Source organism: Theileria annulata, chromosome 2, assembly GCF_000003225.4.
Source record: "Theileria annulata chromosome 2, complete sequence, *** SEQUENCING IN PROGRESS ***".
In the NCBI taxonomy this organism is placed as follows: Eukaryota; Apicomplexa; class Aconoidasida; order Piroplasmida; family Theileriidae; genus Theileria; species Theileria annulata.
Window position 1 is genome coordinate 1,247,113 of NC_011099.1, and position 23,274 is coordinate 1,270,386.

Consider the following 23,274-nt stretch of genomic DNA (forward strand, 5'->3'; position numbering starts at 1 on the left):
GAAGGTGGATTCTGGTTATGTACGATATCTAGGTATGCGTTTCCTACACCACTCCTCAGCCCAGAGCCGGTTTTACACTAACAGATTCTACGTAAAGAAGTGTGGAAGTTGCAAGTCTCTTAACAGTCTCTCGTCTGTAAATTGTATTAGTTGCTCAAACACTTTAACTGACCATGACATAAGGCTTAGGAACATTGACCATATATGCGAGGCCACCAATTCTCGGAAGTGGCAAAACCCACACGATTTTACCGTGTATAGGTGTTTTGACTTTACTGTGATGTTTAATAGAACACCTTGCTCTTTCATACACTTGTCTGCATTCCCAAACGGAACCTTTTACGACATCAAGAACTTCAGAAAGGCCCACCTGCCTTTGATAAGTAAGATGAACGAGAAGTGTATTGGGATTTTCAGGGATATAATCGGCGGTAAAATTAACCTTCCACTTCCACAAAACAAGTTTTCGGAGCATTTTAAGGCCCAGATTTCTGGCAAATCGCATACTGAGTATGTTCTAAAGAGTGCAATATTTGGGTTCAACTACCCTAACACGAATTCCCACGTTGACATGCACGCAATTCTACCCCCAATTGAGTCCTTCAACATTTTCAAATCACCCTTTTATTACCCTCTCGACAAGGTCATTTCCGACCTCAGGATCTTTGGACACGTTAGGCAATATTCCCCAGCTCAGATCAGGAAAATGTAAGTCCCCTACTCAAATAATTATTCAGGAACGAGTCAGATGATATAGTTCAGCAAATATTGGAGATTGATAAGGATTTAAGGACAAAATTCAGAGAATAATCTTGTAAAATAAATATTCTTTTACATAGTAGCAAATACATATGGGTATTGTAAATAGTCATAAATGTGTATTAAATTAACAAACTGAAATTGGGTGTAAATCCCTATGTTTGGCTAGGCACTCAGCTATGGGTCTCTCTTCGGCCCCTCTTTGACATTTCTCTAACTTGTTCTAAAAGGTAATTAAATGGGGTGTTAAAAGTACCTGGATCCAAGCTCGATGAGCTGGAGGAGTAATCTCGCTTCCTAGGGTAGCGATGGGTGGGAGAACTTTTACGGTGGTGTCTGTGTCCACGTCTACGATGTTCACGGCCATGTGATGGAGAATCTGAGGAGACATACCTTCTCCTTCGACTCTTGTAGTTCTCGTATGAACTTGAACGGGATTTACGTCTATGCTTTCGAGAGTGAAACTCTCTCGATCTGGATCTATGCACTGATTCTGAACTATCTAGATCCCTAGAAGGATATTTAGATCTGGAGCTAGATTTGTAGCGTCTTCGATCCCTTCTTTCACTGCGATGTTTGTATGATTCGTCTTTTCTGTGGCGATCCATGTGTTCTCTCTTCAAATCATGGCGCCTGTAGCTGTGTACCTTATCTTCCCTCTCCCTACCATGATCTGTTTCAGACTCCCTTTTTGTTCTTTCTGGGTCATCTCTGTATTTGTGGTCATAATGATTCCTAGTTCTGGTACGAGATGAAGAGTATGATGAATCATTTGAATTTTCTCTTTTTTCATGGTTATTAACTTGTTCAACCTTTGTTGTTTCGTTTTCTTTGTTCCTTTCATCAATAAAAGCTTGGGGGATCCCTTCCTCACTAGACTGTGCTGACAGTAAAAGGTCCCAGAGCTCCCTAACAAAAATTCCGGCTTTCTTTTCCATGAAACCCGTTAGGCTAATCTGGAGCCTTTTGGGGTCCAAGCGTGGTTTCTCATTAAACACTGCACCTCCATCCTCTAAATAATATGTTACAAAAATTCACATAAATATACATCTGCTAAAAAATACCTGCAAGCTGGGTGTTCCTCTTGGCGTCAGATTCTCCAAGATCCTTCAGCTGGCTCATACAGTAATCGATGACAATATCGTCCTCAATTCCCATCAAATCGGATACTCGCTTTGAAATCCATGGTTTAAAGGCGTCGATTTTAACCTTTGTGATGTCGACGGGGTTAGAAAACGATTTTGGCCAGTTTTTAGACTCATAAAGCTCCTTCTCCTTACCAACAAGGACCGGGTTGTTATCTTCCGTCTTGTTATATCTCTTTAGGTGGAACATTTGCAAAGTCGTTAAAATTTTCTGGTATTGATATCCATAAAAATATATAAACTTATTAAAACAACAATGTGTTTATTCAAACATATCAATTTCTTCCAAGAGCCATTAGAATGGAACAGGAAAATCATTCATTATATCATCTAGTTTTTATTAGTACATTTATAATGACTAAGTTTACTTCATGACCCCATCTGATTCAGAAGAGTTTTTCACGTTATTTTAGAGTCCAATTTTCATGTATATTTTAATTATTTTAAATTTCAAGATAAATTTGTTTTATGTATGGACTGGCTATTTTTAATTTGTAATTTTATGGTTCGTATGCTATGATTTAATATTCACACTCAGAATTTTATTTTTCATAATTATGTTCAATGTACAATATTTTAATCGATAATAAAAGCTCCATTCATTTAAATGGATACACTTAAATATTTCTATAAAAATGTATCCCATTCCACAGCCAAGAAGATTTGTAAGTTACTTTATTTTAAAGATCATTTTAGATTCCAGTAAGAATTGCGTATATTTCATATTAAAAGGACTATCACCAGAATCCATAACAACCGCCATCGAATACGATGTTTGGGGGACAAGATCGTCAGTTCAAAGAACACTAACGAAATACTATGATGATGGGTATAAAGTTATTCTGATTTTCCCGTTGTTCGCAACCAACACACTGGCGGGATACGCATTGATGAAGTCGAGACCAGGCGAATACTCAAAGTCAAGAAGTAAATTTTCTAGCGTTAAATTTGACGGACCACTCTTTGACATTTCCTGGGTAAGGTGCCTGGACCTTAATCCACCAGAATATGCTCACATCTCAAAGTATTTCACAAAAGCGCCAGTTGTTAATACTAAAGATGGACATGAACTTGATAAAAACACAGGATATGACCTGTGCAAAATATTTGAAAAAAAGTTTCAACGAATGTTGGACACCTTTAAGGGATTACCCAAACCGCCAATCCTGCCAGTTACAGTGAAAACAAACTCTGAAGTCTCACCCAAATTCATTAACTCAAAGAACCAAAGTAAGTTAAACACAAACAAAAAAATAATTTTTAGTTGAATTATTTCCAACGGTTCAAAAGAGTTTGAAGCTCAAGGGCGCTAACATCTACTCACTTGACATGGCTTCTGAGTTTAATCCCTCACTCCTAATATTTCCAATTGATCTCTCTAACATGTCATATGATACATATATATCCATATATAACACATCACATAAATACTGGATAGAAATTCCAGAAGATTTTGATATTTCCTCCCTTACCAACCCTAGCTGATATTCAGTTTAAAATTTTTAGTTGATTTTATGTAGCATTTGCCTAGTTATAGAGAAAGATCATTTGTATATTTTAAAGATTATTAAAATGTTTTCAAAGTCGAAATTCTTTAAAAAATTAGTTTCCCAGAAGAGTTGGACTATTTTTGGTTCTCTCAGCTCCATCCCTTCATCCACTAGGAACTTTGTTTCATCAGATCTGAGAGCCAAAAAGCTCATTTTCAGGGCCAAAAACACTGGAATGAAGGAGTTGGACCTCATTTTATCAGACTTTATCAGACATAATCCAGACGTACTTGAGTCCCACCACCAGGAGTTCGAGTCCCTTTTGGACATGGAGACTTGTCACATTTACGACATTGTAATGGGTAGAACTCGCCATGATTTGTCTCTTTATAGGAGAATTTGTGATTTCGCACTAAAGAAAGTTAAGCCAAACAACTAATTTTATTCCATATTAATATACACATTTGTACTTATTGGTATATACAAGGTGATTTTATGATATATTAAATTAAATATAATTAATGTATTTTACAATTATTAAAGATGTTTTCCGTTCATTTAGAGTATGATAAATGTCTTGACATGAGTGTTCTCCGTAAAAGTCGGTCTTTAATTGATTCCTTAACACTTTGATTCTTGCAACAACTGGCATCTAATCATTGTTAAAAAACTAAAAAACTAACTAGCTGAGTGGTTTGTCCATTCTCCTCCACATTTTGAGTAGTAGTCCATCGGATACACTGATTTGTATTCAATATTTTTGAATGCTACGTATGCTTCGTATGGGTTTAACAGTGGCTTCGGAAACGAGTCGCCCCAGTCTATACTCAATCGAGGGCAACCAATCTGTAATGATTTGTGATGGATGAATATTATTTAATACCTGGATAAAACAGTCAAGATCAAGTGTTTTAAGGTGATCGATTGTGATCTCAGAGACCAATATCTTAAAATGTTTGATTTTCTTGGATGACAAAATATTACAGATGTTGTTCATGATGTTGATATTCCCTTGTCTTCCAAGAGTGCTAAGTATTATCCCAACACTTTTAGAGTTCCTAGCTTTCAAAATAGCTTTTGAACGAACTCTATGTAGTGCATCCAAATCGTAAGACTCCTCAGTGAAAACCTAAAGATCGTTTATTTTAACCACACCTTACCTTGTTAAATGGGTCGAATCTATAAAGTTTAATTCCTGGATTCTGGATTAAAGTGCTCTCCAGGTGAAATCTACCATCTGCTATAAAAATTATATTGCTAGAAACATCGGTGGATTCCTCAAAACCGGGTTTAATTCTTGGTTTAAGTTCAATTACTGGGGACGTACAGCCCAAAACTTCTCCCGGTAGAAGCGGTGATACTTGGGGAACATCGACATAATATTTAAAATGTCCATTTTTGTTCATTATTGATGTTGACTCACGTAAAACGTTTGAGTATTGTATTGTTCCCATCATTAGGATGTGTTCGTTTGGTCCAAAGCAGGACTCAATTGCGGATGAGAGTTTTTGTGCCGAAAACGATATCTCAACAAATATGTACAGGCAGTCGATTGTTACTTCTGTTACTGGTATTAAACATGAGTGTCCGTAGTGAATTAGTAATTGGCAACCAAGTGAAGTTGCTGTATAATCGTCTATACAGCACGCTCCGTAAGTGACATCACCCATTATAATGACCTAAAAGAAATTATTTTAAGCGACTAATATATAAAAATACTTCTTTCAATGAGTAACAGAAGAATAATAATATTTCGCTTATTTCAACTGCCCAGTTTAACAAGCCTTCTGGCATCTGGAGGCATACTGAAGAATAACCGTTACGTCTTATTCTTTGTACACATTTTTTAACCTCGAAGTTATAATTCGATGGAAGAGCCTTTTTAACGACTTTCTCTAGGTATTCCTCCTCCAATTGCGATAAATTTTCCAGTTTACATGTGGAAGGATAAAAATCAGGAACCGCTACATCAGAACCCATAGAAATTAACAATTAGGTATCAAAATCTATTTTATATTATACATTAAATGATTATTTTAAGTAATCATGAAAGAATTTAGATAATGTATAATTTTATTTTTATATCTTAGTTTCGTGGGCATATAATAATGATTTTAGTTGATTAATTAATGAAAATTTCTTTCATCTGAGAAATTTAAATTTCAAATAATATTTAATTTGAAAATATTAAATTAATTTTTAAATAAGAGCTGAAAATATATTCTTTGTTATTTAATAATATTTACCATTATTCATAGTATAATTATTTGATCCGACCACTTTTATTGTCGACGTGCACTCTGATCTATTTTTATTAACATTTAAACACTGGATTCTCTCTTTGTTCATACATATTTTTTAATCTAATTTAATTTTTACTATTGTTTTTATTTATTAAAACAATGAATTATATTAAACATTTCGAAACTCTTAAAAGCTTGCTTTTAAAGTTTTGCTCTTCTAAGTAGTTGGATTTATTTTCATTTTATGTCTGATTTGCCTAGATCCAATGCATTTTGTACGCAGAAATTCAGTACTGTTTTATGATGCCGGGATTGTTTGTTATAGATCAACACCAATTCCACAGACTATAACACCTAAACATTCATTAACTACTAAAACTATACCAATTTGCAATGATTCAATAGCTAGTTATGAAAAAAGTTCTGATACAGTGGAAGATGTTGTCGACCATCAAATATCTTTTGGTACATCATATACAAATAAACTTATTGATTTGGTTCCTAATAAACCTCTCAACTTATTGGACTTACTGGTTGATTTAAAATCCCGTGAGGAAAAACCAAAGGAAAAGAAAATAATTAATACAGAACATTCTGGTATAATTATACTATATCATATATACACATTGTTTATACTATATGTAATATACAGGAGCACTACCTTTTCTGGACGAAATAACAAAGAACTGGCCAAAATATGAAGATAAAACGGAACAGGATGATGAAAAACCAAAGCCTAAATACTCTTATAACGTATTGAAGGGCAAAGGTATATTTAGTGATGAAAAACCTATACATCACGGGATTGGATACATCCCTCCCAACCTACGTTCTATGCATGAAAAGAGCATAATATACAAAAATATTGATAAAACAAGTGAACAGAAAACTATCGAGTTTTTAATAAACAGATCTTATCTATACAGGATGGATTTGTATAATCAATTTAACGATGTGGGCCTAAAACAACCTGCTGATATTAATCACAGCCCTGATAAGTCAACCAACACCCATATAGACACTAATAACGACAAATTAACTGCTAATGAAGATGAATTCTCATCAATTACTACATTTGGAAGTTCACAATCTTCTGACAACATTATACTGAATAAAGAGGATATTCCTAGTTCAGATGTATCGAGTATATATAACAGGATTATGTCGAATTCTACTCAGAGAAGATCAATAACTGATGAAGAAATATACAGGGCCATAGATTCTCCCTTCACAATAAGATCCATGAAATCGTTTAACATGGATTTGTTCAAATTATGCTCTACTCTGAATTCTAGAAGTAACTCTCGAGCAATATCCAGATACACCACAACTATAGAAACTGTAAAACCCATCACTGATAAACTAGCACCCTCTATTCCGGTATCTCCTGATGAATTTGACTCCGGAGTTGCATTATATTCAGAATCATTCAGACGTAACAGTTACATGCAATCTAAAAGCCTTAGTCGTGATTACCAATTGGATAGTCCACAAGATTCTGGAAAGTTAGAAGTAACAAGTGACATATTTACTGAGTATAAAATTGATTACCCAGAGAATGAAAAAACTTTATTTAATGAAAAGAAATCTTCATCCCATGACGATTATTTTTTAAATGAATTATACAAGAATAAGAGTTTGTTTTCTGCTAAAAGCTCTTATTCAGACCTTTACGTTAGTAATATTATGAAAACACCTTCTGACGTTTCATTAAAATTGACTGAAAAACGATATTCAGACGCCTCTAAAAGTGAAATAGAACCAGATCTTTCAAAAGAAAACATAGATGTTTTACAAAAAGGTGATTCAGTACATTCATTAGGACACCTATTTACCAGCAACTTTGATATTCAAGATCAAATAACTAAAACTAAATCGTTCGAAAATGTTGAGTCAACCATATCGCTAAATCACCTGTTCACTAATACAACTCAACTTGATGATAAGATAAATAAAAGTAAATCATTTGAAAAGGCTGATTCAACTATATCACTAAATCACCTGTTTACAAGTCAAACTCAAATCGAAGATCAAGTAAGCAAAACGAGGTCATTTGGGCAAGTTGATGTAGAACATGAAGTCCAAGAAAAACCGGGAAGCTATGATGAAGACGATTTTATTACCGAGACTAAGGTTGCTGAAACCGAACCAGAAGAAGAAAAACAAGAACAAATAGAAAAGGATGGTACAACTGAGCTAACCAGAAATGTAGTAAGACCTCTAAGGAACAATCGCAATGATATATTAATTTACGGGTTTGAGGCAACAGCTTACATAATTAATAGTAAGTTTAAATATTGTTAATTATAATTTAGCTGATCGACCCTCAACTTCCTCTGATTGTACAATATTTTTCGATTATGAAAATGACAAACTGATATTTAAATTAGAAAACAGCGTTTTCGACATGTGTGCAACTGACATGTACTGCGAAATAATAAGAAAGAGGAGGGGAAATCGAGCATATTTAAAGATAATAATGGAAGACTGTGTAGACTCAGTAATTGCAATTTATTGCGAAAACACTGAATACATAGAAATTTTGGGTGGAACGATAGGATGGGCCAATGATAGTAGGTTTGATACACACTTAATATAAAAATAGGGTCAAAACTCGATGAAAAAGACAAAAATTCAAAGAAACCTCAGGCCAGAAAAAGTCTTTTTGGAGGGATAATGAGCAAGGTATGTATATAATATATAATAAAAGTTCAGGAAAAGGAAAATTCTGAATGTACGAAGGAAAAGGAAGAAAAGGGTAAGTTAGAAACAGAAAGATGTAAATAATAAAACTCAGAAAGGAAGGTGAGAAGAACAGGAGGACTATTCAGTAAAATTAGGAGAAAAAATAATCTGGTGAATAACTAGATAAGGAGGAAGAAAACATAAATTATTATGTGTTAGAAAAAACAAAGATACACACAATCTAATTTAGAAAATCATTGAGAATAACATGAAATCTTAAAGTTATATCTTATTAATAATACTGATTAAGAACTATAATTGAAAAGAAACCCATTAATTCCATTTTAATCATTCGCCAACCCCATTATATAATTTTTTGATTGTTTGACTTTATATAATAATGTTTAATAACTTTTAAACATAAAATACAAATTTTACCCTTTGTAGTATTATATATTTGATTTTGTGGTATTTTGTTTCCCAATTCTCCCGGTCTTTTCAAAGATATTTTTATATCTTTTTTCTAAAATCGCAATTAACACTTGGATTCTTTTATGAAAGGTATAATATAACACTATAAATATATAAATATGGCTGGAAAGAATACTCGTATGCAACACTGGTTGCAATATAACGTCAGAGTTACTCTAAAGGACAACCGGAAGTTTGTCGGAACACTTGTGGCATTCGATAAGTACATGAATCTCGTTTTATCAGATTGTGAAGAGTTTCGAATGACTTTGGGGAAAGATAAAAACAGAACTGTAAGCGATTTAACACTAATAAATTAATTTAGGAAGTCAAGCGCACTCTAGGCTTTGTTTTACTCAGGGGTGAGAATATAGTGTCATTTACCGCCAAATCTCCTGTCAATGTACCTCAGTTTGGATACCCAATGGGACCAGGAAAAGCAACTCCTGCTGGTCGTGGAGCACCACTAATGGTTCCTGGCATGATGCAGCCTGGTATGCCACAAATGCCTGCCGGAGGCGTAGCACTTCAGGCTCCAATGAGAGGACTGGTGGGAAGTGCCCCTGCCCAGCTCCAGCCGCAAAACGTTCCTGGAACAATGCCCCCAATTCCAAACTAGTGACTTAGATTTAATAATTTGAATGTTTTTAATAATTTATTATACTAATTAATATATACACATCTAAAAACTCATATTAAATAAATCCATATATTATATAACTACAAAATATATTTGAACATAAAATTACTCAAAGGCGTGATGGTAAACGTCGTCGAAAGTGTCTACGAAAATGATGGACAGTTTGTCCTTAATGCTAGCATCGAGTTCCTCGAAGTCAGGCTTATTTCCAACGGGCATTATCACAGTGCTAATGTCCTCCCTGATGGCGGCAATGAGCTTCTCCTTAATTCCACCGACCCTGAGAACCTTACCTGATATCGTCAACTCTCCAGTCATTGCAATTGAAGGCTTAATCCTCTTTTTGGCAGCTATGGATATCAAAGCAGAAGCCATTGTGATTCCGCCGCTTGGGCCGTCCTTGGGTGTTGCTCCTTCCGGCACGTGAATGTGTATATTTGCCTCGTCTAGGAATATGTTATTGGGTTGGTGTTTTCTAATGAAAGTCTTGCAGTAGGTCAGTGCTATTTGTGAGCTTTCAGTCATGACAGTTCCCAAGTGCCCAGTGACCTTCAGGCTTCCGCCCTTTAGAGCTTCAATACCAGTAGTATCGGCTGGCTCTTTTGTATCTGTTGATCCTAATAAATCTTTTGCAGGAGTGCGGTCAGGTTCTATCAAGTTTCCTTTCTTGTCGAGCATTTGTCCGTGGGCTTCAACGTACATTGTTGCCCCTCCTGCGTTAGTCCAGGCCAGACCGAGGACGACTCCGTACGGCAGAGGATATGGATGAAGTGTCTCCTTGGTATATATTGGAACACCTAAATACGACTGAACATCCTCAGACTTCACAACTGTGCACTTTGAAATGTTTTCCAGAGCACTTTTGACATCCTCAACCTGGTTTGGATTTAATTTTTCATCATGGCTTGGATCAGAACTGGTTTCGCTAGAATCTGTTGATTGGCTAGAGCTATCAGATGCTTCTGAGCTTGTGGTTTTGGTGTGTTTCATAACGAGGTCGAGTGCAACTTTCCGGTGTATTTTTTCGATGCACTTCAACAAGTTCCTCACTCCGGCCTCCCTCGAGTACTGCTTAATTATGCACTCAATTGCACTGTCTTGGATCTCAATAACTTTTGGTGTCAGTCCCGTATTTTTTTGTGTCTGCGGTATTAGAAAGTTCTTTGATATCAGCAACTTCTCCTCAGGCAGGTATCCTGGTATTGTTATAAGCTCCATTCTGTCCAAGAGCGGTGTCGGTATAGTGTCACTTGAGTTTGCTGTACATACGAACAGGACTTGGGAGAGGTCAACTGGTATGTCCAAATAAAAGTCACGGAAGTTCATGTTCTGAGAAGGGTCCAGAGCCTCGAGAAGTGCAGATGCAGGGTCTCCCCTCGTGTCTCTGCCCAACTTGTCAATCTCATCCAGGATAATCAGCGGGTTAAGTGTGTTGGTGTACTTTAGGGCTTGTACAAACTTGCCTGGAAGTGATCCCACGTATGTTCGACGATGACCTTTTATTTCTGCAATGTCAAACAATCCTCCCAATGAAAACCTGTACAACTTCCTGTTCAGCGACTCTGCCATTGCCATTGCAATTGATGTTTTTCCCACTCCCGGTGGTCCTATTAGGCAAATGATTTTGCCGCTAGTTTGACCGTTGAGTATTGTTGTCGCCATGAACTCCAACAGTCTTGTTTTTACGTCATTTAGTCCAAAATGGTGTGAATCTAATATCTCCTTAGCTCTGTGGATATCCTTGGACTCTTCGGTAGTTTTTCCCCATGGAAGACCTACTAACCACTCAAGATATGATCTCCAAACTCCAAACTCTGCACTAGACGACTCTAAGTGTTTCAGTCTCGAAATACCACTGTTGAATGACGAGATTGCTTCATCTGACATATGCATCTTAACTTTCTCAAACTCGCTCTCAAACTGGTCAATCACGTTCGACTTATCATCTGAGTCCATCCCCAATTCCTTCTTGATCATTTTCATTTGTTCGGTCAAAATGTACTTGCGCTGGTCCTTAGACAGCTTCTCCTCCAACTGGGTGTTCACTTCGTTCTGGACGCGTGCAAATTCGAGGTCGTTTTTCGCAATTTCAAGCACCATTGTAAGTCGTTTATCGATGTTTAGTTCAGCGAGTATATTTTGAAGCTGGTCTCTCTTGGCCAGTGAAATTCCTGCAATCAAATCCGCCAGTCTCGTTGGGTAATCCAGGTTATAGAACCTGATAATCTGGTCAAAATGCTCCTTATAGAAGTGAGACGTCTTTATCAACTCTTTTACTGTTGCTATTATTTCCAAGTGAAGTGCTTTTGTCACTGAGGAGTCCTCAAAGTGCTTCGGTGTGTCCTCCACGTATTCAACTGCTACTCTGTACAGAGGGTTTGATTCTGACGGTTCTGCGTGAATTCCAGTCATTTTAATCCTCTTGTGCGGCATCAATATCACCTGTCCTCCTTGGAAACTCAGGTTTGGTGTTATTGTTATTATTTGGAGGAGTGTCCCGTAGACGTGCATTTCATCGCACGATGACACCGATCCTGCATCATCTCTTAGCATTGGCAGGTTATTTGAGTTGTTGACATCATTTGGTCTTTCGGCTTTAGTCAGAAACCCTCCCACGTAATCGTGGCCTGAATTCTGCTTTACATTTGATAGGCACTTGATCACTGCTTGGTCCTGTACTTGCAAGACTTGGTAGAACCCTGGAAATGCTGGCTTTCTAAAAAGTGCTAGTGCTGGCAATGCGTGTACTCTCTTGGAATTTGAGAAATGAATAATGGGCAGTGTAAACTGTGCAGATATTAGGTGATCCGAATGATCTCCACTGTCACTTTTATCAGTCCTAGGCGGTTTCTCATTGTCACCCTTATCCTTCGCATCCTCATCTTCCTCCTTAAATATAGATGTTTGAGAACTAGTCTGTTCAGTTGATATATATGGTTTTTCCTTAGTAGTATTATATGTTGTACTACTGTGGGAAATATACAGAGGTATTGGTTTTCTACGAATTTTACCAGTTTGAGCCTGTCTTCCGTACTTATTTTTCGGCTTTGATGCGTTCAGAACATCGTAAATGATCGTCGACGGCTTCTTTACAATCTCATTCGTATCATCATAATCTGACAGTTTCTCCTTTTCCTGAATATCTTCTATCTCATCTTCTTTACAACTCAAATCTTCGTGAATTTCCTGAGTTTTGGAATCTTTACCTCCTCTTTTAGTTGAATACCCTCTTAATAGTACAGATTTAGCTAATTTCTCAGAATTCCATGATATTTTTGCTGATTGAATATCTTGTAATTGTAGATATACTGGATTATATCCTTTATTTCTAATAATACAACTTGAACTGTATGAAATAGATCTCGCGAGGTTTAGAATCGATCCTTTGGCGGTCAAAAATGTTTTACTTAAAGGCATTATAGTGAACCATATTATTTATTGCTTTATATTACAATTGATTGGTGGAATCCAATAATAAGTGTTCTTGATTTCTCTATCGTTTGAATTTTGTTGAGAAAGTATCAAATAAAGATTACTGAAAACAGAATAGGGCTTAAAGAATATAAAAATTTATGAATATACAGTCTGTTTATCTTGTAGTTTACATAATATTAAAATTTTACTAACTTTGTGTGGTGTGGAATCATGAGCATTACTTTATATATAAATACAACACATCATTCATAAAATCATAAAATTCTGAATTTGTATTAGATAACTTTGTGAAACTACAGTAATCAATACATTTTTTAATTTACATCAGATTATCAAATTACAGCTATTTATTAAATTTTAATTTAAAATTTTCACTTAATTATAAAGTTAAACTTGGGTTGAGTGCCTTAATTCTTCGGTCTATCTCATCACACTGCTTTTCAAGGTCTATGAGACTCACTTGGTGGAATGAGAGTACTTTTGCGATGGTGTATAGTGGCTCTGGTTGGCAGGCCTCTGCTGTTTCTTCCGCCACCTTTGTGGTTGTTGATAACTGGTCTGATAGTTCCTGTAGGTTCCTTGTTATTGCTTGTACCATATTATATCCATTACTTCGATTATTTAGTGACTCAAGTTTCCCTTTAAGAACCTTTTCCATATTATCCAATACTGAAAGTGTCATCTTCTGTTCTTCTTCCATTGTCTTGATTGAGGCTTCCATTTTTTTATGTTTTTCCAAAAGTTCCTTGTGCATTGTTAGCAGGCTGTTTATATTGTTACATTGTTGAACTATTTGTCTATCTATTGTCGAGACTTTGTCTGAGAAGAGGTTGAATGACTCCACCTTCTTGGCTACTCTCTTTTCCCAGCTATCTAGTAATTCTGCTATTGTGTGCTGTTCGGTTACGCTAAAGTCTACGTCCAGTTTAGTTAAATCCTGTGCTCCAGCATATGAAGTCTGGGTTGTTCCCAGGGTCGTTGTTTTGGTCGGTTCTAAATTAATAATTATTTAAACTTATTTATAATACCTGTTGTATCTGTTGATGGCATTGAGAATGTGACCTTTGGTCCCGCTAAATAAATATATTATTAACAATAAACATACTCTCTTTAAGTTTAAGGGGATCAGACTGACCCAAAATGTCTCCTGTTTTCGTTGAATCTGTTCCAAAAGCTTGAGTCTTCCCTGTATCTTTCTGACCTAGAAGAGAGGAAGTCGTATCAGTTGTTCCAAACAAGCCACCTGTTGCTGGTTTGTCAGATTTCCCAAAAAGATCCTTAGCGGAAGATCCAGCTGTATCTGTGGACCCGAATAACGGAGCTGAAGTGGTAGTTTCAGTAGTTCCGAAAAGCCCTCCTGTTGTAGTAGCGGTGGCAGGTTTATCTTCTGTGCCAAATAACCCAGTGGTTGCAGGTTTAGTAGTCCCAAACAATCCGCCTGTTTTAGATGTTGAATCATTAGTTCCAAAGAGACCACCGGTCTTACTTGTTGTATCTGTTGATCCAAATAACCCCCCGGTAGTTGATGGCTGAGAGGTTGCAAACAAATTAGTAGAGCTAGTAGTTGCTTTATCTGAAGTACTAAATAAATTCGTTGTGGTTGAAGAGTCCGTTGTCCCAAAGAGATTAGTGGTGGCAGGTGTGGTACTACCAAACAGGCCACCTGTTTTACTTGGTTCTGTGGTTCCAAATAGTCCTCCAGTAGTAGTAGTTCCAAATAAATTATCTGTTTTATTTGAAGCTCCAAACAAGTCTGTAGTACCTGTTTTCGTAGTATCAGAACTCTTATCCTGCGTACCAAACAGCCCACCAGAAGTAGTACTGCCAAATAAACCACCAGTCTTACTTGTATCTGAAGTCCCAAATAAACTAGTTGAAGTACTCGACTGTCCTGTTGTGCCGAAAAGGTTTGAAGTTGTTGTACTTCCGAACAAATTCGTCGATTTCTTATCTGTAGAACCAAACAAGCTGGTGTCAGAGGCAGGTGCCAGCAATTTATTATCATCTGTTCCGAATAGCGACGGTTTAGTTGTGTCGCCAAATAAGTTTGACTTAGATGACCCAAACAATGATGTTTTTGAGTCACCTTGCTCAGTCAGGCTGGTTGTAAAGCTATCCGACTTTGAAGACAGGCTGGATTCTGTGACCTTGTGAGTCTGGTCAGTTTCCACAAGATTAAATGTGGGTGCTGTAACTGAACCCAATGAAACAGTCTTTGGTTCAGATGTGCCGAATAGACTTGGAGCTACCTTATCTCCAGATCCAAACGTTTCAAACGTCTTTAGTGACCTATCAGGTTGTCCAAACAGTTCTGTTGTTGTTTTAATAGGGTCAGGTGTTGTAAATAAGGTTGAACTTTCAGCCTCTTTCTTCTTATCAAGATCGGAATCTTCAGTACTTAATTTATTTTCTGAATATAATTGTTCCTTCTGCTTATTTAGTTTCTCAACATCTCTATCTTCTACTGAGTATAAATTTGAATCGTAGCCTTCCACAAAGTCGCTTTCCGTCAACTTACTCAGGTCAAGATGCTGCACTTCCTTGGGTTTTTCTATGTGTGTATGAAGCACTGGTGGTTCTTTATGTTGTGACGGCATCATTACGTCCGATGCTCTTGTAAAGTGGCTATCTGCGAACAAATTAGATGTTTTGGCTGAGTCAAATGTCGAGACTCCAAACACTCCAAACGGTTTACTACTTTCTTCTTTACCATTTTGATGTCCTGAACCAAATGATTTTTCGTTATCAACGGCATTTGCTGGAGATGTCGAGCTAGCTGTGTTTGTATCTCCTGAGGTGGGTGAATCCTTCACCGTTTCCGAATCTTTTGATCCAAACACTGTGGTTTTAGTTGTATTCATGGTTCCGAACAGATCATACGCTCCTTCTCCAGAATTATCAGAATGTACAAACTTTAGTGAAGTTGAGGAAGAAGCAGGGGCATTTGTAGTTGCGGAAGGTTGGTTTAATTCTGACTGTTGTTGTGTTTGATCAGTTTGGTTTCCGTCGGTGGAAGTACCAAACAGAGAACTAATTGACGACTTTGTACTGGATCCAAAAATATTTGTTGTTGATGTGTTGTTGTCAGTATCTTGACCAGCGTCATTATTTTCATTTGAAGACGACATTTGAATTGTTTTTATGTGTTAATAAATTATGTAAAATTAAAATAAATACTTAAATTTATCAATGATTAACTCTTATCTCCCCATGTATATAAAACATATAACCTAATCAAATTACTATATTTGTTATATTATAATATTTACAACCATGTTAATTACAATTAATCGCACTCGATTAACAAATTTATATATTTAACTACTTTTTAAATATACTTATTTTTTAAAATTTTATACAACTTTGTTCAACAAATTCACAATTTCATTTATTTTTAATATATAATCTTCCGAAATATGGAATCCTATAATTTTGACCCTACCAAATTCGATTTGGATCCCGAATTTAAAAACTCAAAGTGCTTAAACCTTTGTGAGCTTCACTTAATTCTTGGTGATCAGCTCAGACTCCATCATAACAGGAACGATACAGCAGTACAGTACGTTTTTATTAATTTAAAATGATTTTAGATTCATTAAAACATCTCACGAATACGCCAGTCGGTTTGCTATTCTAAAGTGCCGTAACGCCATCGTTGACATTAGAACGTTTGTTCTTGCTAATTAGTTATATAAATTTGCAGAACAATAGAGCGCGACGGACTACTCCACGAGTTTGAAATGGCAAGTTTGGTAAATTTGTTACCCAAATCCGCTGACGAGGCTAAATCACTCATCCCCTCACTATGCAGAATCCCCGATGACAAGATAAATAAAATCTTGGAACTACTCGAAAGTTACAGAATACAGTCTTAACCTGTTGGTTATTGAATTAACTATAAATTTAGTATGGATTTATGTACATGAATATTCAACACGCATATATATATATAGTTAATTATATTTACTAAGATTACATTAGCAGGAACTAATTTGCGGGAAAGGCTGAACCGTACTGAAGACAATCATGAGTCTTTCCCACGAGATGTAACCCTTCATATAGCCCCTTTTGATCAGATTGGCACAAATGCATAACATCTAAACAGCATAATTCAGCACTAAGGTACCTCGTTATCAGACATCTCTGGAATTTGGCACCTTGCAGTCGTGGTTAAAACCCCAACAGGAAGCATGTTGTTCTTCCCAGAGGGAGCGTGGGTGTTCCACCATTGTTTCCTAAAAACTCCAGTGAGATGTTAGGGTAAGAAACTTACGATTTCTTAATCATGGTTCTATATGCCAGGTACTTGAGCTGTTCTATGCACAAAATCGTTCCTTCCTTGATGAACACATCGAAGAAGTTATCCTAAATGATACTAAATTATTATTTCATACGATTGTTTTTGTGAAACGATGCACATCTCCCGACACAATTGACTTAACAATCTCAGAATAGTGGTTTAGGCTGATGGTAATTATTAAAAACACTAATACTTGTATTTTTTGAGGAGGTATTCTGGTGGTATTTTGCCCAGTCCAAGACGAACAACAATCAAACACTCAAGAATATGTCTAAAATATATATTTATTTCCTGGTGTGAAATGGATCATACTTTCTCATCTTGACGTTATCCTTTAGGCAATTTGAAAATGCCCATGAAAGGTGTTCCTCAGACTAAAATTTATTATAATTTTAACTCACCTCCAAGTACTCTTCCTTTTGCATATGTAATTTTCCGAGGTAGTACCGATAGTTAATAAGTGGACCCCTTAGAGCCTTTGAGTAATTAATATTTCTAATTGACAATAATTAAATTAAAAAATACGTTGATTCAATAGCTTTTAGGAAACCAGCCGCCATTTGCATATTTCCAAGCTAACAAATTTTGAACTTTAGAAAATGTACCTGCATACACCCCTTTATAGACTGCCCGAGTAGAACGATATATGCTGGAAACATACGTTATAATATTTCATACCTGAATGTCTTGACTCATCTCCTCTAACTCTGCCCATTTTACTCCTAACATTGTTTAAGACTTGTTTCATATATTTATCCTTGTCGTCCTCTGCGTCAAGGTCTCGCATATCAATCCCAGATGCGTTTGATCTATCGGCCTGTGTATTTTATTAGTGTCGTAAATTTGGTAAATTAATATACAATGATATCCAAAACATACATATGCGCCTATAATGCTTGTAAAGTTACATAGTGAGTATAATCCCGGAACTAGCCAGTGGTGTTCAACGATATTCTCATCCAAGTATATATCGAGCCATAGACTAAATTATAGGTAATAACTAGAAACATACTCCAGCAACTTGAAACTCTTCTTTAGAATCTCATCCCACGTCATCTTATTATTTGCGATAGCTATTCTCAGCTTTAAGAAATCTGAGAAAAATTGACAGATTCCAGGTGCAATAAGCTTATCGAACTTATTGTATGCCTGGTTGCACAGAGGCTGGAAGTTCTCCTACACAAATAATAGTAAACCAATTATACATACTTCGTTAAGCCCAAACAAATTATTTTGAGACAATTTATCACATTTTGAGGATAGAAGTAACGCCAGCTCCGTACCGTTGCGATTTTCCAAGCATTTTGAAACCTCAAACACCCATGTATTTACAGTATGATAATTTTGCCCAAACATCTTTATTATTAGATCAAAATACAGAGAGGTGTAAAATATATTCTTTTCTTAATTTTATATTGCACAACTTAATCCAATGATTAATACATACATACAAATTTATTTTTTATTTATATATTTTTGTATGTATTATATTATAAATATTAATATTTTATATAAATGACTTTTGTTGGTCATTTGTTGAATATTTCGACGGATGATGAACTTCCTTTCTATTCTCAGGTATTTTTTATATTTTCCTTTTATTACATTCTTATCAGATTCTATTAACATCTTCCTACTTTCATCAACAAAAGGATTCTCAAAATTTATCATCTAAAAACAATTTCCTTTTCAAATCTCTTGATCCTTTAATAACGAAATCTGACATTAAAAACATAATCTTACACAGTAAGGAGCTTTCCGAATATTTTAACATAAAAAATACAAACTTTGAGGTCACTGAGGTATTTTTATAAGTTGATACTGCGTTTTAGAAGGGGAATAACTTGTACAATATTGAGGCTCTAAATACGGATACGACTCTTCCGAAGGTTTTAGAGATAAATTACAAACCTTCTGCACACTCTAATCTCGATACATTTTTAAAAAGTATTTTTGTTTACTCATTTCTTTTCATTGAATTATAGAAAATGAACAGAGAAAGCCTGTAAGAATTGAACAAATTCAAAAAATGTGTGACGAATACATGGCCAAATATGATCTTCAAAATGAACTAAACAAGAAGCTTAGACAAAAGAAAGTAACGGATGAGGAAGGATTCGAACTTGTTACATCTGGACCTCTCCCAGTGAAGGCTTCTGATATAACTACAGCCAAGAAAAAGAGGTCAAGATGATATTTTGCTAAATAATAATGGAATTAATGTGTATAATATTGTATTTAAAATCAAGTATTTGGTATAATAAAATTTATGTTACAAATCACTTAATTAGAAAGTCTTTCGCCTCGTTAACTTTTGAAGCTAGATATGTTGAACCTAATGATTGTATATGAATGGATAAATCATACCTCCATTGTCTGGATGATTCCTCATCATGAGCTGTTTATGGGATTCGCGTATTTTTTCTTTTGTAGATGTTGATCTAAACATTTAAATTAGGGTCAAATGGTCTTACGGTATATTTAATATGTTACAAGCTTCTGTAAATGTCATCTTGTAACCAAAGCCACTCAAATTAGCTTTAGAGAGTCTAGAACCCATGTTAATAGAGGGATCATTACTGGATAATTTATTGGAGAAGTTAGTTGAGCCAAATTTGAATAGAGTGGGATATCTTCTATAAAAATATCTAACAGCCAAAACACTTCCTCCCACTGCAACAACTATAATTGGCCATGACATACTACGAACTAAGAAATAACATTAAAAATTATTTTTTAAAATGTACAATTAAAATTTATAAAATATTATTGAATAATAGGTAGTATAAACACAACATTCACATACCATATCCATAATCGATCATTAAAATCATTGTTTAATTATTAATCATAAAAATTAAATCCTGTTTTTTATCTATTAATTCTGTTATAAAAACTGTATAATATTCATAATTTTTTTGTCACTAATCATGTTTATCAATGAAATTGTTACATCAACATAAAACTCATACCGGAGGGATCCAACTAAAGTTATATTTAGAAACTCATGACGATCTGTGGTTTCTATACAACATAGCATTCAAAGGGGACTTGATCGAGGGATTTACCTCAAGGTACAGATAACAAATTTAAACAATCGATTATTTTAGGAAAATAAAAACAGAAAATTGCAACTCAATTTGTGTAAAGCAGGAGATTAAGAAGTTCACAATCCGGCTTTGTATAGAGGTATTTTGATTTTAGCAAATTCCTACGTAGTTTGTACAATACACGACCTCGTACGATGACATTCACGTTACCGGGACTAACGTTCTCGAAAATCCATACGTAAAGGTACAGTTATTCGTTATAAAAATTCCATAGATCGGCCAATACCACACTCTTGATGTTCAACCTAACTCAACAATAACACTTTTCAAGGTTTGGTACCATGATTTAACAAACGGCTTAGGATGAATGGAATAAGTTATGCGAAGATAAGCTCGCACATGTACTCAACGTTTCAATGAACGCGGAACAAGCTTTTCTGGTAAGTTTCCACAATTTATAACGAACAAAGGTCATTGATAACGGGTGTGCTTCATTCTTTCTCCTTTCACAGTACATGACTAAAGAAGTCTTTAAACTCAACCACAACATACCGATCAGAAAAACAACATCACACAGAAGTTCAAACTCCTCAAAGGTAAATAATTTCAACAAATAAGTTTTTTAGTCCTCTGAGTCATTTTATAAGATGATTTTGGATAAAATCGACTCGGAACTAGATTTTAAGGTGCTGAGGATGGTTGTGATAACAGGCCCGGGGATCTTTAAGGTATTTTATTTTTCTAATCAAGTTCCAGGACCTGTTCTTCGAGTACATGAAGGCCAACTCCCTAAATCTGTATGTTCAAAATTTTGAATTATGAAACTCAGAAATCACGCGAACATTCACAAGAACCTCAGTAGGTTCATCTTGTGCAACTCTTCATTTTCCGACAAGTAAGGTTTGAACTCTCAAAAAATACAGAAACGCAATCAACGAAGTGCTGAGCAACCCTCTGCTATCGTCGAAACTCAACTACGTTTTCTATCACGACCACAATAAGGTATTCCAAAATTTTAAAAAATTTTGAAGGTGCTGGATGAACTGAAGACCAGACTTGAGATGAACGACGATAGGGTGTGTTTCGGGTTCGAGGACATCTACAACGCCGTGAACATGGGCGCCGTGGAGAGCGTTCTCGTTAGCGACAACGTGATTCGAGAGGCTTCGTCCACGACGAGGAGGAAGATCCACGAGCTCTTGGAGGAGGTGAAGCACTTCGGGGGAGGCGTCTACTACTTCTCTGACAATCACTGCTCCACTGAGTACATAAAAAATCTGACTGGACTCGTGGCTCTGCTGAGATTTGTAATTTAACTTAAAGTTTAATGTTTATCATGAATTTTCTAGCTAGTAGAACCGATTATATTAAAATATCATGGATTATTATTTCTGGTGATTGCATCGTTTACCATGTCTGAGATGTCTTCGTTGTTGATTGAGTTTCGCTCGCACAGACCCTCCAGGGATGATGAAAAGTTGCTATAACAAATACTGCGATTAACTTCTGAGCCTAGGTCGGTTGTTATTGATTCTTGGAGGAGTGCTGAGGCGGTTAAGTTTGTCCTGGCGGTGGAAACCTGACTCCTGGTCTGAATTGAACTAGTCCTCGAGGAGCTGAGAGCTAAAAGAAAATGAACAAAAATGAAAAATACTCAAAGATCTCATGGAATCAATGGCGCTCTTGTAGGATTTATCAGTGTTGTTTGACTTTCTCCTTCTCAAGACGTTCTTAGATTTCGTCAGGCACCAACTCGGTAGGTTTATTTCAACTGGTGGATTATATGTTGAGATGTTAAACTTGTTCAGGAACTTCCTTATTGGAACAATTAAGTCCTAAAAAAAATAAAAATAAAAATTCTTAGTTATACTTCATTAATTGAGTAGTAGTTGTGTTTCGAGTTGGGTTGGAAGTCTGCCATTTTATTCTCAGATTCGTACGAGTCGTAGAGTCTCTGTCCGTGGGATACTGGAACTATCTCATCCAGTAGTCCGTGTATTATGAGGAGTGGCACTGATGGTGACATATCCTTCAATGCTTGTTCGAGGTCCCAGAAATTATCAATTAGCCACGACCCGAGCGGAAAGTACTCTAAGCCTTAATTTAAGTTTTAAAATTACCCTGAACGATCTTATGGATCGAAATGTACGGTGCTTGTAGTATCACTCCTCCGCATTTAATTCCCTTTTTAACGAAATGTGCCGCAATGCATGCTGCCGGTCCTAAAAATACAATTACACTAGAATTTCTTACCCGTTCCTATAGATCTCCCGAAAAAGACGATGGAGCTGGGATGCACACCCAGTGAAAGTAGGAAATGGAATGTGGCGATGACCCTCAAATTCACCGAGGGTCCTGTTGTCACTTGTATCTCTGGTGATATTCCATATCCTGGGTACTCAACTGCTACTATTGATGCTCCTAAAGCTTCTGATATATCGTACAGTTCCGGCTTAATGAGTCCTATGTCGCAACAATTGGCTAAAATGTTGTGAAAAAATAAAAAATACCGTGTAGGTATATAAAGAACAGGCTAGACGGTTTTATTGATCGTATAAACAACACTGGGAAGGATCTCGAGGACGGTTTATCGATATTTAAATCTTTTGATGCGAAATTCTTTGGTATCCATACTAATTCAGGAAGGTTGTGATCGTACTAAAAAATTAGTGATTAATGAAATTATTTGTTGAATGGTACCGAGGCTTGAGGGGCTGGGAATATTATTGAGTTTGCAATTGATTTTGCATTTCCCATGTTATAAAATTTTGTTTTTGAAATACTTTACAGTTTAATCGGATTGAAGTGTCATTTGCGGAAAATGTAAATATAATACATGACTAAGCACATTTAAATTATGTGTATAAATAACAGTTCGTAAAATTACATTAACCTTAAAAAATTTAAAACACATCTAATTAATTAAATACATTTTTTATTGAAAAATTTATACAGTTGTACTTCTGTATCTTTATTATATGTGGCACAAATTTAGTTATCTACTAACTAAAATACACCAAACATTTATTTAAACTAAACGATTTTATAACATTTAT

The 23,274-nt window shown here is 35.8% G+C and overlaps 15 protein-coding genes across 15 annotated transcripts, besides 2 other annotated features; 8 read left to right on the forward strand and 7 right to left on the reverse strand.

Moving 5' to 3' along the window:
* Positions 1 to 34: 34 nt before the first annotated feature.
* Positions 35 to 712, forward strand: TA12785 (uncharacterized protein; the record flags this gene model as incomplete). The annotated part of the gene is made up of 1 exon (XM_947258.1): positions 35 to 712. One exon carries the CDS (start codon positions 35 to 37, stop codon positions 710 to 712), a length of 678 nt encoding a protein of 225 aa, XP_952351.1.
* A 220-nt stretch (positions 713 to 932) lies between these two features.
* On the reverse strand, positions 933 to 2,094 carry TA12780 (splicing factor, putative; the record flags this gene model as incomplete). The annotated part of the gene is made up of 2 exons (XM_947259.1): positions 933 to 1,771; positions 1,824 to 2,094. The coding sequence occupies 2 exons, from the start codon at positions 2,092 to 2,094 to the stop codon at positions 933 to 935; spliced, it is 1,110 nt and encodes a 369-aa protein (XP_952352.1).
* A 445-nt stretch (positions 2,095 to 2,539) lies between these two features.
* TA12775 (uncharacterized protein) lies at positions 2,540 to 3,389 on the forward strand (the record flags this gene model as incomplete). Its single annotated transcript, XM_947260.1, has 2 exons — positions 2,540 to 3,134; positions 3,169 to 3,389. 2 exons carry the CDS (start codon positions 2,540 to 2,542, stop codon positions 3,387 to 3,389), a joined length of 816 nt encoding a protein of 271 aa, XP_952353.1.
* Positions 3,390 to 3,476: 87 nt separating this feature from the next.
* Positions 3,477 to 3,833, forward strand: TA12770 (uncharacterized protein; the record flags this gene model as incomplete). The annotated part of the gene is made up of 1 exon (XM_947261.1): positions 3,477 to 3,833. One exon carries the CDS (start codon positions 3,477 to 3,479, stop codon positions 3,831 to 3,833), a length of 357 nt encoding a protein of 118 aa, XP_952354.1.
* A 115-nt stretch (positions 3,834 to 3,948) lies between these two features.
* TA12765 (diphthamide synthesis protein, putative) lies at positions 3,949 to 5,374 on the reverse strand (the record flags this gene model as incomplete). The annotated part of the gene is made up of 5 exons (XM_947262.1): positions 3,949 to 4,046; positions 4,078 to 4,240; positions 4,278 to 4,523; positions 4,555 to 5,073; positions 5,114 to 5,374. 5 exons carry the CDS (start codon positions 5,372 to 5,374, stop codon positions 3,949 to 3,951), a joined length of 1,287 nt encoding a protein of 428 aa, XP_952355.1.
* A 529-nt stretch (positions 5,375 to 5,903) lies between these two features.
* Positions 5,904 to 8,424, forward strand: TA12760 (uncharacterized protein; the record flags this gene model as incomplete). Its single annotated transcript, XM_947263.1, has 5 exons — positions 5,904 to 6,234; positions 6,290 to 7,921; positions 7,953 to 8,210; positions 8,243 to 8,322; positions 8,353 to 8,424. The coding sequence occupies 5 exons, from the start codon at positions 5,904 to 5,906 to the stop codon at positions 8,422 to 8,424; spliced, it is 2,373 nt and encodes a 790-aa protein (XP_952356.1).
* Positions 8,425 to 8,912: 488 nt separating this feature from the next.
* TA12755 (small nuclear ribonucleoprotein associated protein b, putative) lies at positions 8,913 to 9,412 on the forward strand (the record flags this gene model as incomplete). The annotated part of the gene is made up of 2 exons (XM_947264.1): positions 8,913 to 9,086; positions 9,119 to 9,412. The coding sequence occupies 2 exons, from the start codon at positions 8,913 to 8,915 to the stop codon at positions 9,410 to 9,412; spliced, it is 468 nt and encodes a 155-aa protein (XP_952357.1).
* Positions 9,413 to 9,538: 126 nt separating this feature from the next.
* On the reverse strand, positions 9,539 to 12,850 carry TA12745 (Lon protease homolog 2, mitochondrial precursor, putative; the record flags this gene model as incomplete). Its single annotated transcript, XM_947265.1, has 1 exon — positions 9,539 to 12,850. The coding sequence occupies one exon, from the start codon at positions 12,848 to 12,850 to the stop codon at positions 9,539 to 9,541; it is 3,312 nt and encodes a 1,103-aa protein (XP_952358.1).
* Positions 12,851 to 13,247: 397 nt separating this feature from the next.
* Positions 13,248 to 15,996, reverse strand: TA12740 (Spm1 (nucleoporin) protein; the record flags this gene model as incomplete). The annotated part of the gene is made up of 3 exons (XM_947266.1): positions 13,248 to 13,861; positions 13,897 to 13,941; positions 13,974 to 15,996. 3 exons carry the CDS (start codon positions 15,994 to 15,996, stop codon positions 13,248 to 13,250), a joined length of 2,682 nt encoding a protein of 893 aa, XP_952359.1.
* A 288-nt stretch (positions 15,997 to 16,284) lies between these two features.
* Positions 16,285 to 16,743, forward strand: TA12735 (RNA polymerase 16kd subunit, RPB4-like, putative; the record flags this gene model as incomplete). Its single annotated transcript, XM_947267.1, has 3 exons — positions 16,285 to 16,427; positions 16,459 to 16,536; positions 16,572 to 16,743. 3 exons carry the CDS (start codon positions 16,285 to 16,287, stop codon positions 16,741 to 16,743), a joined length of 393 nt encoding a protein of 130 aa, XP_952360.1.
* A 759-nt stretch (positions 16,744 to 17,502) lies between these two features.
* TA12730 (uncharacterized protein) lies at positions 17,503 to 18,524 on the reverse strand (the record flags this gene model as incomplete). Its single annotated transcript, XM_947268.1, has 7 exons — positions 17,503 to 17,544; positions 17,570 to 17,663; positions 17,694 to 17,743; positions 17,830 to 17,985; positions 18,048 to 18,150; positions 18,181 to 18,344; positions 18,378 to 18,524. The coding sequence occupies 7 exons, from the start codon at positions 18,522 to 18,524 to the stop codon at positions 17,503 to 17,505; spliced, it is 756 nt and encodes a 251-aa protein (XP_952361.1).
* Positions 18,525 to 18,683: 159 nt separating this feature from the next.
* On the forward strand, positions 18,684 to 19,362 carry TA12725 (uncharacterized protein; the record flags this gene model as incomplete). Its single annotated transcript, XM_947269.1, has 4 exons — positions 18,684 to 18,746; positions 18,785 to 18,970; positions 19,001 to 19,115; positions 19,154 to 19,362. 4 exons carry the CDS (start codon positions 18,684 to 18,686, stop codon positions 19,360 to 19,362), a joined length of 573 nt encoding a protein of 190 aa, XP_952362.1.
* Positions 19,363 to 19,447: 85 nt separating this feature from the next.
* On the reverse strand, positions 19,448 to 19,869 carry TA12720 (chaperone, putative; the record flags this gene model as incomplete). Its single annotated transcript, XM_947270.1, has 3 exons — positions 19,448 to 19,503; positions 19,536 to 19,609; positions 19,643 to 19,869. The coding sequence occupies 3 exons, from the start codon at positions 19,867 to 19,869 to the stop codon at positions 19,448 to 19,450; spliced, it is 357 nt and encodes a 118-aa protein (XP_952363.1).
* Positions 19,807 to 19,860: a sequence feature (1 probable transmembrane helix predicted for TA12720 by TMHMM2.0 at aa 4-21).
* Positions 19,822 to 19,869: a sequence feature (Signal peptide predicted for TA12720 by SignalP 2.0 HMM (Signal peptide probability 0.917, signal anchor probability 0.000) with cleavage site probability 0.845 between residues 16 and 17).
* A 239-nt stretch (positions 19,870 to 20,108) lies between these two features.
* On the forward strand, positions 20,109 to 21,705 carry TA12715 (eukaryotic peptide release factor (ERF), putative; the record flags this gene model as incomplete). Its single annotated transcript, XM_947271.1, has 12 exons — positions 20,109 to 20,242; positions 20,279 to 20,357; positions 20,388 to 20,462; positions 20,493 to 20,549; positions 20,581 to 20,658; positions 20,689 to 20,814; positions 20,845 to 20,946; positions 20,975 to 21,015; positions 21,048 to 21,113; positions 21,142 to 21,220; positions 21,250 to 21,525; positions 21,568 to 21,705. 12 exons carry the CDS (start codon positions 20,109 to 20,111, stop codon positions 21,703 to 21,705), a joined length of 1,251 nt encoding a protein of 416 aa, XP_952364.1.
* Positions 21,706 to 21,819: 114 nt separating this feature from the next.
* On the reverse strand, positions 21,820 to 22,975 carry TA12710 (hydrolase, putative; the record flags this gene model as incomplete). Its single annotated transcript, XM_947272.1, has 6 exons — positions 21,820 to 22,053; positions 22,089 to 22,309; positions 22,339 to 22,440; positions 22,472 to 22,681; positions 22,729 to 22,876; positions 22,919 to 22,975. The coding sequence occupies 6 exons, from the start codon at positions 22,973 to 22,975 to the stop codon at positions 21,820 to 21,822; spliced, it is 972 nt and encodes a 323-aa protein (XP_952365.1).
* Positions 22,976 to 23,274: the final 299 nt, after the last annotated feature.